At 39.7% G+C, this 13,215-nt stretch overlaps 1 protein-coding gene across 2 annotated transcripts; it reads right to left on the bottom strand.

Moving 5' to 3' along the window:
- Positions 1 to 1,147: 1,147 nt before the first annotated feature.
- Positions 1,148 to 12,496, bottom strand: LOC113669616 (solute carrier family 23 member 2). 2 transcript variants are annotated; one of them, XM_027185689.2, is made up of 13 exons: positions 12,365 to 12,496; positions 12,013 to 12,114; positions 8,979 to 9,098; positions 7,908 to 8,065; positions 7,531 to 7,622; positions 6,252 to 6,304; positions 5,684 to 5,840; positions 5,137 to 5,161; positions 4,906 to 5,020; positions 4,564 to 4,720; positions 3,226 to 3,479; positions 2,204 to 2,477; positions 1,148 to 1,807 (listed from the first exon to the last, which is right to left on the bottom strand). In XM_027185689.2, the coding sequence occupies exons 2-13, from the start codon at positions 12,049 to 12,051 to the stop codon at positions 1,488 to 1,490; spliced, it is 1,764 nt and encodes a 587-aa protein (XP_027041490.2). In that variant the 5' UTR covers positions 12,052 to 12,114; positions 12,365 to 12,496; the 3' UTR covers positions 1,148 to 1,487. The 2 variants fall into 2 exon arrangements, with proteins under 2 accessions (XP_027041490.2, XP_089039701.1); XM_089183575.1 differs by lacking the exon at positions 12,013 to 12,114 and having other exon boundaries at positions 12,365 to 12,466.
- Positions 12,497 to 13,215: the final 719 nt, after the last annotated feature.

Here is a 13,215-nt window from a genome sequence, read left to right as displayed (position 1 = left end):
TTTTGGCAGGAATGCTCACAACAGAGCAGAAATACAGAGAGAAAAGGCTGGTTTAATCAAAAAGTGTTTTGGTTTGTTATTGTGTCAAGTTTTCTCTTGAAAACCGTATTTACACTAAAAAGCGCCTTTCCCGATTTAGCGCCAGCCGGCAGGAAAGTGCTCTTTTACAAACCGCTGCTAAACCCCCTTAACTTGTCTCCGCTTTAAGAGAAGCACCCTGCAGGAGATGCGGCACTTTGTTTGTAGGTACCGTGGTATGGTGTGCATTACTTTCCTCTCCATTTGTTTGTTTTTGCGAATGGGCGTGTGAGCATGATCTGTCCATCGCGGGGTGAAAATGATAGATTTGGTTCCGGCGTAGAGAGAGACAAAATGGAAAATATATAATACACCTGTGGGGTGTGGCTGTAATGTCAAAATGATCATGATGTGGTAAAGAAGCCATAGGAAGCCTCGAAAGCGACAGTGGTAAAAATGTCAGGTCTTTATCAGAAAAGGTCATTTTTGCATTTAATACAAAAAGGGATAAGTATCTCTGAGCCCCATCAAAGAGACGCTGTCTTCGACAGGATAAATTAAAAAATTTAAGACCCATCTATCCGTTGAACTGACGTTTACATAGCTGCAACAATTGTCGCTAAGTACGCAAGAAAATCAAACCGCGCATCGTTTAAAACGACGACCAGAGAGGTCTGGAAAGGAAGTTACAAAATATTCAAATTTTGAATGAAAGGAGTAAGTTACTGAAGAAACCGTGGTGCTGCGTCGCTAAGGGGATACACAAGATAATTTGATTTTATGTACTGAGGTGATAATACAAATAGGCCTCTGTAAAGAGTTTCTCAAGCTGATATTTCGAGGGTTAGCCCTTTGACAGAGCGTCAGCTATAACAAATCTTAACAGTGGCCGATTTGTATAAGCAACTCAGTTGATAGACCAAATTATTTTATTTAAATGTTGGTTACAATTTTCAACCATTTTCGATAGGTCACCGAGTGTTGTTCTCTCCGTGGAAGTAAGTAAGATAATTTTCCTGATTGAAGTACTTGTAACACTGAACACTGACCGTTAAAAGTGTCTAGGCTTTTAAATCAAGGAACGAGAAAGCTTTTTGTGACCTTTTAATCAAAGGATAAGATAACAACCTTGAATTTTAAAGCTTTATTTTCGCTGGAAAGTGACGTCAATAGGTGCTGGTATGTACATGAGAGTCGATCTTGTAAAGCAACCTGCTAAAATCAAGCTAAAAGTAAAACTTATTTTCACTTGAACTAGCTTTTACCTACCAGTCATGAATTTGATTCTATAGTAAAACCTGATTATAGAGGCTGAATTGTTATTTCTTCGGAATCTTTTCTTAATGTTTGGTGCAGTATTATATGTATCAAAAAGTACAGAAGTGACACTTCTATAATTTAAAGCACTAGAGCATACCTAACGGTTACTTCATGACATACTAAGCCATACTTTAACTACACTCTTCCCTCTAAAGATTTGAAGTAGAATATTCTATCTCCATATCATATACGTTGTTTGGTTCACTGTGGTTGTACGGTAAAAAAGGTATATATTTTGCCGCTTTGCAGTCACCAAGACGTTTTAGACAAAACGGCAGATCATAGACTCTTATTGAGGCTGTTTGAGAGTTTCCATCGTTTTCAGCTGAAAGATCACACCTCCAAGACTTAAGCCCGCGTTCCTCTAAAGTTCCAGGGATGGTGTTGTCTAAAATCAAAGCAGCAATACATCCTACTGCCATGCTTGTTTTCATCAGGACTGTCAGGATTTGGTCAATTTCGGTAACACCTGAGAGGAAGTCAACATGCACACTTTGTAAAACCACTCAGTTACAGATAGAGGTTAGACTTTTACTGATTTGATTTCTTTAACAGCAGTATTCAAGGTAAATTTTGAGATGCCACTGAGTCAGCTATAGGCCAATTACACTTAAAATGTGCAGGTTTGGGTAATATTTGATAAATCAGAATTCAATGTCTTTGGAATGAAACGCACTTGCTTTGAGCGAACGGAAAAAGTTTTAAAAACATAACTTTCTGAAACGCTAACGAAACAGCTTTTTGTAGTGTTTGGTGGAATGCTTAAGGCCTTGATGTGCGCATGTAAAAAGATGCAATCCAAACCAAGTACAACGATCTGAGTTCTGAAGCAGGAAAAGAAAAAAACTTTTATAATGACGAATACCTGTGTCGATAGCGTTGGGATGGTTTTCCATATAGTGAGGCAGAGCTAAACCAAATACGATGGAAAATCCGACGATGAACAGGTTCCTGGAGGAATTCATGTCAGCAAACTGCAGATTTGAGATTCCAACGGCAGCGATCATTCCAAACATGACCATAAAAACTCCACCAACGATGGGGTCTGGGATGCTGACGAACAAAGCTCCAACTTTACCAACAACGCCAATGATCATGACAATTATCGCACCATACTGAATCACTCGGCGACTTCCAACCTTGGAAAGTTAAGTGAATTAAGTATTAAGTTTTTGAAAACTTAAGCTTGGGAATAGACTATTGACAAACTAAGTGTGTCGTGAAAACAAGACAAGGGTACATGTGGGAGACTATTTCCAAATTATTTCCAGGCTCGTGTTAAGAGAGTCTAAGAGCTGCATTTTATCAGCAACCGATTTGAGGCTACCGCCACCTTGTTAGCTCAGGTTATAGAACGTCGGATTGCCGTGCAGTAGGTCGAGACTTCGAGCCCTGGCTGACCAGACCGACACTCAGGGTCTTAAAATAACTAGGAGAATGCGCTGCCCTTGCTACGACGTCTGCAAACAGTTATAATGACTAGTCTTCCCAAAAAAAGGGACGATAAACCGCATGCCTCGTCTCCCGTTTCCTCTTTGAATAGCAGGGGACGTTTAAGAACCCACGCAGGAGGTAACATAGCTTCCAGTGTTGTGGCCTAGCATTGTTTTCAAAAATTCCCAACTCACTTACAAAAATCATAAAATGCTCAATGCAATCTGGCCCAAGTCCCCCGCAAGGTGTTGTAAAGCGCATTAGGGTATATACCTATGGAGAACGCGCTACATAAATGCATTAGCATCACTAGTCACACTTTATTTGATTAACTTTTTGTCTCTTAGAAGAGAGGATTCTTGGTCGCTTGTCTCTCAGTCATAACCTAAAAACACTTTTACAGTCCATCATGTTGGGTGGCACAAGAGCAAGACAAACTGTTGCCTTTGATACCTTAGTGATTCCTATAGCCCCAATGTTTTCACTGTATGATGTTGTTCCATTCCCGGTACCAAAAGCTCCAGCCAAAAGACATCCAAGTCCTTCTATTCCGATTCCACGGTTGATGGCGTGTTCTGGCGGTGGTGGTGCTCCTGCCAATCTCGCACATGCATAGTAATCACCCACGGACTCAATAATGGAGGCCAAAACTCCAGCAAGTATCCCAAAAACCCCTGCGAGACTGACAGTAGGCATTCCCCACTGACCTGAAGAGCGGTGAACATTCATGAGATTTTAGATACAATATAACTGGCTGAAAATATTCAAATGAAAAAATTACGCTCTCAGCCTGCCTCGATTAGCGCTGCAACCTGCGTTTCCGGGTGATTATGACCCAATCAAGGCACCAATAAAATCTTTGTTGTGGTGTTGTTACATTTGGTTAAGAGTATAAAAACAAACAACAAACACAAGAAAAAGGCCGTTAGAAAATAGGCTCATATGAATCAATAAAGGGGGTAAGTTTCTAAAGAAACTGTGGTGCTGTGTTGGAAAGAGAGCATAACAAGGAAATTTGGATCAATATCAGTATCTGGGCAACTGCCCACCTACCCCTCCCCTAACCCAACATTAACCTCAACTTGTTGTCAATTGACTGTTGTTGAGTTAGGGGAGGGGTAGGTAGGCAGTTGCCCAGATACCGATATTGATCTGGAAATTTGGTATTATCAACTGAGTTGATAACATAAATTATCCACAGTAAAGAGTTTCAAAGATGACGTTTCGAGCGTTAGCCCTTCGTCAGAGTGAATGACGAAGGGCTTTTATTACAGGTTATTTTTCTCACGTGGAAAAATGGTAACTTTTTTTTCTGAGCCAATGCGCTTTTGAAGCCGAATCGCGTCACCATACTAATGGATACCCACCAAACTATACCAACAATTGTCTAAAGGAAGAATGGGCAGCTATTTGACGAAAGCAATTCATTTCTTATTTTTTACCCCTTTTTAAGAAAGCCATATTTTGGGGGGTCCAGTAGTTAAGAAGCTACTTCTACGTAGATCTATGCGTATAAAAAGAGGTGGGTAAAGTCTGATTTCGAGCAGACTAACCCTCCAGCTGAATCTTATCCCAGTTTCTGAAGCATAAGGGACCAGGAGTGTTGCCACTCCCTTTGGACTAGTGCTGGTCCAGCGTAAGCACCATTTATACTCCTTGATAGAGAAAGGCACTTTAAGAGTTAGGCGTGTTTTTCGAGAGCAAGATGCAATAACTTGGCCAGCTCTCGAGCCCGGTGGTGACTCGACCTCATTATCCATGTGCATAAACGTGTAAGGAAATTCTCCCCACCTGGGTAAGGAAATCTGAGCCACTCTGCTTCCTTTAACACAGTAATTCTTGCATCCGTTCTTGCCTTGTACTGAGGATTCATAGGATCAGAAGGGAACCCTCCGGCCACGGTGATGATAGCGCATAGAGCCCAAGATACTGCAATCGCCAGAATAATCTGAAAGATACGCAATGAAGAAAGTTAGCAAGATATTATAATCTCTTGAAGAAAGCTAGTACTAATAACGAAGTTACCGCTGTCAGTAATCGTAATTACTAAATGAAACACAAATTAAGAAAAGACTAATAAAGCTAATAATCCTATTATCAAAGGTGGGAATGTTAAACCTCTTCTGTACTTACTGGAAATAAGCGGAACAAAGGGAAATGGCCAATCCTCAGACCACCCCTGTAAGCGGGAACTGGAACCTTAACATTTGTGAGGTATTGTGAAAACACAGCTATGAACACAATAGTCCTAAGACAACAGAAAAAGAAGAGAAAATCTTAACTCGATTGAAGTGAAAACGGACAGACTGAATGAGAGGGATTGCAAGCACGAAGGAAATAAATGAACGGACCGCAGATACGTACGTCATGGAGATTCCCCAATGATTCCCTGTTGGAGGAAATCAGGGAAACACATTGTCATTTTCTTTTCTCATTCGATTCGCTTTCTAAGTTAAAACATCTTAGTTTTAAAGAAGGAATTAAACTGATTGAAAACAGAGAGATATAGAGAGTTAACAATTATGTTAACGTCGCCGCTATAAATAAAGCGATGAATCGTGGTCTGCTAAATTTATAGCCACATAATTCAGTTAAATCTGCAAACGGCGCCTTATGATTCACACAAAAGCCACTCTTATTAACAAGTGCACAAGGCATTTAATGGCCTGTGTGCAAGAAAGTGAGTCTATTCACCGGGGAAAAATCTATCCCAAAAGTTATAACCCAAAAATACTAATATATCAAACTACTAAATTACTTGAAAATATTTTGTAGGTCATGTATGAAGCACCTTAGACTTCCATACTGCAAAATCTAGAGTCTTTAACACTCGCCTGTATAATCCTTTACAAAATTCGGTAAACATTTTTGAAACATACGACTTTCTCGTTATTTCAGTGTTTCATATTACCCGCGTTGTTTGCTGCTACTCTAAACAGTGCCACGCCCACCAACGTAACCGTAGGTGCTATGGTCAGCGGTCCAATGAATCGAAGCAGAAAACCAACGAGGCCAGTGAAGCCGATAAAGATTTGAAATAATGATGAGACCATTATTGCACCTTGGATCTAATGTGGGAGAAGGAGACAAAAGCAAAGGGCCAAAGGAGGAAATAAAATACAACACAGTACAGATAATACGCTGCTAGTGTTGTTAACTGACTGAGTGATTGAGTGCCTGTCCCACTGACTGACTGGCAGACCGAAAGACTGACCGACAGACCGACTGACCAACTAACTGACCGACTGATAGCCAAAACAATATGTCAAATACTAAGAGCAATCCATCCTTTTCAGCGGAGTCCGTTGCGCGAGCCAAAAAGAATCAGTGAAAAAAAAAAACCATGGCACGCCGCGCTAACATTAATTTTTTTTCACTGATTTTTTTTTTTGCTCGGACTTCGCCGACGGACTTTGTCGAAAAGGATAGATTGCTCGCAGTCTGCGTGGTAAATGTTGGAAACCCTTTTCATCAGTTACCTCTCTCATGCGGGGCTTCCAAAGCTCACTGTCAACAGTAGAATTACCGCTTCCTGTGAAGAAAAACACGATTAAACTTGTATATTAAAGGTAATCCTCAGAAAAAGCACTGTACCTATCTCAATATCAAAACAAGATCGATCAAATAGACACTGTTCATGAAAATTTCCCCATAGCAACTCTGAGCGATTTATCATCTTCAAAAAGTAAACATAAACCATCAGGTTTCATCTCGACTAGGAATGCCTAGGGCCTCAACGAAACTCGTTCTCAGGAATTCACGCAGAATAGTGGTTGTACGTTGTTGTCGAGTAGACGATCAGGGAGACAACATCTTAATTACTTGCACCCTACGAACACGTAAGGAAAGAGCAGAGTAACACATTCGCGCCCTTAAAACAAGTGCGTAAGAGAGCAGTTTGAAACACTCACTCCAGATTGAATCAGGCACTTACTAGGCATGCAAGTTAATTTTCTCTCCGATTTTTGGAGTCGACGAAGAAGAAGCGATGTCGAAAAAAAATTTAGGACTTAAAAAATTGCAATAAAATTCTCCTAAAACTATTAAAAGACATTTTAAAAAAAGGCTAATAAAAGCAGTCGATGACGTTACGAAGTAAACATAATGTCGAGTCAAGTCAAAAAATAGTGAGTCTAAGAGGCTTTAAATACTAAAATAACAATAAATGCTTATTAAAAACGTCTCGAAACAATACATAACTTAAAAAATTAAACTAAAAGTTTTGCAGTTATGGAATCCGATTGCACGTTCAACTTCGGTGTGAGTTTTTCAATCAAAACCATTTCAAACACTATTGCCTAATTTGATGCTGATTGTGTCGGTTACACGGTTCGACACCTTTTCAACGCGTTGCTGTATACAAGAATTCGGCAATTGGCAAACATATTGCTACCGCGCACGGTAGAAGCGATCTTAATAAATGCCTTCTTGAGATTCTAAAATGTCAAGTTAGATTTGATTGCCTAGTATTTGAAATCAGTAATCAGTACCTATTGTTATTTTAGTATTTCTAGTTTCTTGAAGTTCCTAGTTTGCCAGAAAATCCCAGAAGCGAGGAAAACTGGGTCTAGGAAACGAGGACGTGGTGTAGTAGGAGTTAAATTCAGTGAAAAAAGATGTCATGTAAAACAGTTCGTCTTAAACAGGGTCTTAAAAACAAACCCATATCCATTTTTTCAGTTTTTCATTGGCCTCGTTTAGAAGCTCTCAACCCAGTTTCTCCGCGGTTAGCATCCAAAAGTACGCAACTAAACTGACCTTCAGCTGTGGGGCAGGCCCATTTCGGCAAAGACAAGATGGCGAACGTCGGGGTGATAAAGGCAAATGTTCCACCTTGAACGATCGGTAGTCTTATGAAGATTAAGAAGTTAGGAATTAATCATGGCTGGAACAATATCAGATGATTTCAGTGAGTTGTTATATGTTCTAACACTTTGGTTGGTCCTATATTCCAGGCAAAAAGTGCTGGAGTCATTAATGCAGAAAGTAACAGAGCCACTAGACACAGGCACTTAGATTTAGTTTTCGTGTTAGACGCCTGCAGAGCCTTCTGTATCATAGGTGAACATTTAAACTCTTCTTTCCCTATCCCCGCAATTGTGATTGAAATTTGCTTATGCTATACAATGGCTTACCTCACTCCGATAGTGGTTTGCAGCAAGGTTACAAAACCAGAAACGAAATAAATGGTACTCAATACTTCGCTAATGGCAAGTGGGTTATCTGCAAAACACATTGGGCCACTAATGATGAAAGGAATGGCCAAAGTCGATCCCAGCATGGTCAGGAAATGCTAAAATAACAAGAAAACAAGTGAAAGAACGAGGTTTGGACTAACAAGACGATGGTTATTGTAGGGTAAGGTTCTGTTCCATACATACACGTCACCAGCCTGTTGCGTTTCGAGACCAAATAACGACCACGAGGGAGAATAGGACTCTAGAGGATCCCTAGCGGAACATGATCGTTCAAAACTTGGCAGATACCCTCTCTTCAACCTTCTCCAATCTTATAATCCAATACCCTCTCTTCAATCTTCTCCAACCTCGAACTGATTATCTTAAGAGAAGTTTTTTGTACAGCGGAGCTCACTTGTGGAACGACTTACCCTTAGACCTAAGACAAGCGTCTTCACTGACCGATTTCAAATCTAAATTTAAGTCGCCACAGTTTAAAGTAATATCTTAATTTTAAGTAAATTTTAGACACGGCCTCCATGAAAAGCAGATTTTTTATTTGTTTCTTTTATTTGAATTGTTATTATTAGATTTTATTATAGTTAGGAAGATAGATATACCTTTATAGATAATTAACAACTGATGGAAATACCGTGTATGAATAAAGTTATCTTATCTTATCTCTCTTATCTTATCTCCTCACCCCTCGTGGGGACAGAGCTGGCTTTGTACTCCCCCTTGGTTTGCAAACAGTCGTCGACGTTCACGTAATTTATCGTGAGATAATGTGCTAGATCGCTATATGGTTGAATGTTAAAACCGGTAATTCTTTTATCGCCGGGGGGGGAGGGGGGAAGGAATTTGGGGAGATCACATGGTTTTCAGGGCGGGAACGGAGGGGGATCAGTCGTTGCCAACAGAGTATAAGGGAGAGACAGGGGGAGATCATTAGAATATAACAGAGACCTATGGAAGATCAGGTAAATTTTATCGTTAACCAAACAAAATTATCTTTAAGTGCCTTTTTACCTGAAATCCCAGCAAAGAGCACATGTACCATGGCGGGTTTTCGTCGATGAGGTAGCTCAAGCCAAGTGGTCTCTTTTTTTTCTCAGTCTCTAACTGCGGTTCAGCACTAGGCACGGACATCTTTGAATGAAAACCAAAGGTTCGATTAATAATAATACTTGGAAACAAAATGCTTTGTTTCTAGCCCCGAACATAACTTGTATTTCCCTTTTCTTATGGTCATGGACACTACAATTATACCAAATCAACTGATCTCTTTATCAATTATGTAGTTCATTTCTTTCAAAGGAGAAATGTAATTGTTTGTCTCATGTTGTGATGGTAACTTTGGATGTCAGGGATCGCGACGTTTCGGCTGCATACTGCCAGTATTCTTCAGGCGATGAGGTCGATTGAGTACGCGTCACCCATATGCTGTAGTGCTCAGCTGTGATAGGATGGGATTCCACGGCTGCGATTGGTGCGATCGTCGCGATCCGCATCCGAAGTGACACCACACCGTGAGACAAACGATTACATTTCTCTTTTGAAAGTGCTATTTGCTACGATGCCTCTTTTTAAAGTGCTTTTTGTCACTATTTACGATAGTTCATTTCCATTGGCCATAGAAAATTAGTGGATATTTCAATTTTTTCAGAGAATTCCTCAAGAAGCCTAACCATCGCTTAATTTCGTGTGTGAAAGCATTAAGTATAGGTAATAACATAATTTCGAGTGCAATTTGGCGTAAATACGCACTTGTAAATGTTTCAACAAAATTGCATGAACCCGCAGGGCAAGTGGGATTCGTAATCTTTGAAAAATTTATGAGTGCTTATCATAACAAATTGCAAGAGAAATCATACTATTACTTGTTAATAATATACAAGAAAAAAGACCACAGAAAGCCAAGAAAGACGAAATTTTGAAAGCGTGCGCGCTATTTGTAATTAGCACTCGTGTTACATGACAATGCGCTCGTTTTGCAGCCAATCAGAAGCGCGTAATTTTTTCTATGTACATTATTATAAACAAAATAAAAGTAGCTTTGACAACGAAATGACTCAGGAAAAATGTTAATGCTATTTCTTCAGCGACAGTCACAGAGCGGAAACTGTGACGTCTAAAAACTTTCTTTATTGACTATAATCAAGTTTAAAACAACTTTAGTCAAGAGACCATGATTTGACCACATCCTCTTTTGTATTAGTGGAATCGGTACATCGTGGATAACACTCTGATTTTCCTTTCTTATTCCCTTATTTCTATAGCTTAATGTATTTCTCAAGGGGTTACATTTTGGGATCTTGTGGAGGCGCGCAAATTAGCGATATTGTTTGTCGAGCCACACACCATTTCCCCAACATCGACCACCCGGCTTGTAGAAAAAAAAAACTTGTTTATCTCGTCATCCTTCCTCTAGTTTTAAAAACCAATAAAGCGAGCTGACATATTTGCGGGGTGTTGACAAAGTGTTCCCTTACTCAAAATACTGGCGAGCTATTTTAGCAACTACTGATATTGAATCCGATTGCTTCCGGCCATTGATAGATGTTTATCCGTTTCCGAGGTGAAAAAAAAAGAGACCTTTGTAGCCTATTAGAGCGATTGGATAGTGCTGGTACGAAGAAACCTTAAGCAGTGAGACGTTCTACAAGAAAATATTCAAAAGCCTTAGTACGTTAACTTCAAAGGTATACCAACTTAACGAGAGAACCGAGACGGAACAAGTGGAGAACAAATTTTTATCGACTACTTTACACAGGTGACAAACGCCATAAACAATACCGAAAGAAAGGCTCTTAAAAGTCGAAGTGAGTAAATATAAGCAGTCGAGACACCTGCTCGTTACACGAGAGACAGTTTCAGTAGTCCCTGGGGAAAGCCCATACCTGAATTTTCTCCAAACAAACTAAAAACAGGCGTCACACGTACAACGCTATCACGAACATTTTTTTATAAACTGCGTGTAATAAAATACTTCTTTTGGGAAAGTAATAAGACCTAGAATCGACAACAAGTCGATGCCCAAAGTGCTAACTGTATAAAGACGATTCGACATAACGATCTCGTCCAAATTTTTTCGCAGTTAATATTAGTGTCAATCAAATACAATGCGCCTTGCATTTGAACTCAAATTGTTTTCAGACTGTCGATATCACTCACCGCAATTTAATATAACTCTTAGGTGGAGTCTCTCACAAACATTTCGGTTCGCACCCAGACACTTTGCTAAAGTTTATGTGTATTTGCATGTTTTCAATGTTTTCAAAGACCAGACCCGCGCGATAAAGCCAACTAATACAGCTCTTTGTAAATTACCGACGTTCAGTTTTTTGTTTTAATAGCTCTTTCTTCCTTCTTGGATATTTCACCTCTCTACAAGTGGTGGTTTTGACATAATTAATTTATCGCGCCTGACAAGGACACTTTTTATAGAATTCCCCAGCTGCGTTTTTGGCGAGGTTCAACTCTACCAGAAAAGTTAATTTTGGCCTTTCAGCAGGTTATACAGGACAACGGCGAGAAATTAGCCAGTTCCTAGCCTAAGTTAGTAGAGGCGAGAAGAGGTTCGAACTTTTGTTTTTTTTTTCCTTAACATAATTTAGACTCCTTGCTAAAGTTCTCATCAAACAGCCTAATACGCAGGCAAGAGGGGCCTGCATCACGCAATGAACAGATAGCGTATCTTAGCGTTGAAAGTCACTACCGAAGGAGTTTAGAGCGGCGACGACACGAAACAAGCACTTTGTTTACAAGGCTTTGATGGCTTCATTTTCATCCAGCGTCAACAGCTAAGAAACGAACAACCTAGTACAGGAGGTCTGGAAGTTGTAAATTAACGCCTTAAATTCATTCCTAATAAGAAAAAACCCCTTTGATATACTGATAGATACAGTGAACTCGCTGTGAGATTCATTGCAGGCCGAGTGACTCTCAAGAACATTTAGCCTCGCTATGTCTTAATCGTATAATTCGCATGAGTATTAGAGACCTTGACCTTATATAAGCGGTGATCATCACAATTACATGTAATCTGTCGTTAGCGGCTAACCTCAATCTCCTGTTTTTCGTTTTTTTGCATTGCTGTCATACACCCTGGCCTTGATGACTCTCTTTGAAACACAGCTCTGGATGAAGGACTCCCGGTTTATGGCTGAAAGGTTGCATGATATCGGTAAATATTCAAAGTTTTCGCAACTGTCCTAATATTTGCGAACAAAGTCAACAAAAAAATGTGGTAGATGAACGAATTAAGAGGTTTTATGACGCAATCGTTCTCCAGTCACCATGGATAACGCGCTGAAATAGACTCAAACTCTAATTGAATAATATTCGCTTATCAAAATATTGAAAGCTTGAGGGAAAGCTTCACTTTAAAGCAGGAAAACTTTGTAACTTCGAACCTCAGTCAGTTCATCAAATTTATAAGATTTTTGGCTTCTGCTCTCTCTCTTGCTAATCGGCTTGATAGTGACAAACGGCAGATTGTGGGGTCCTAAAGGTTAACTTACCTGTCAAAACCTATGTCACAGCACGCGGTGTAGGCGCCTGTTTGATTTGTGTTATTAATTATATTAACTCAAGTTCATGCGTTCCAATTTTAGATGAAGACCAATAAAGCACGTCGCAGCTTATGCTCCTTGAAAAATTTTGGCAGACACTCTTCAATTTCGTCGTTTGAAATCAATTTTTAATCGCTATCTTTATTTGCTTAGATTTTTCATTTCCTCGTACATCTTTCCTTTTGCACGTCACGTAAACAACTTACAACGGTGCTCAGTCATGGACACCTTTCCCCACCCCCACCACTTTACATGCTAGCCACACCTCCCTAGTTATAAACTCCGTATTCCTTTTACTCTTTTTCGGATAGTTGAGATTAACCCATGCAGATTAATTCATGCTAAATATTTTCAAGGTTAAAAACTTGTGACATACACACCCATTTCAAAAAACTTAAACGTCGTCGGTGCTTTGATTGGCTGCTCGCTCAAACTCCGAATACCCTTAGCTATTCATCTCCTAGCAACTCGCGCAGGATTTGCGCCCGAAAATATTGTAATCGTTACTAGAACAAATGAGGTAAAATCACCTTTTAGTGCAATATTATTCGTCTGTTTTGCACATTTTGAAACAGGTATTCTCCTCCACTTCGTTGAGTAGTTGTTAAATATGAATATTTTGTGGTCCTCGCCATTTTGATTTTTCCTATACGTCTGTTCAATACATGTGTTATGTGGAAATTCGGGAAAAT

This window comes from Pocillopora damicornis, chromosome 9 (genome assembly GCF_964200805.1).
Source record: "Pocillopora damicornis chromosome 9, jaPocDami1.2, whole genome shotgun sequence".
Taxonomy (NCBI): Eukaryota; Metazoa; Cnidaria; class Anthozoa; order Scleractinia; family Pocilloporidae; genus Pocillopora; species Pocillopora damicornis.
Note: the sequence above shows the minus strand (reverse complement) of the source record. Positions and strands in the feature narration are given on the sequence as shown.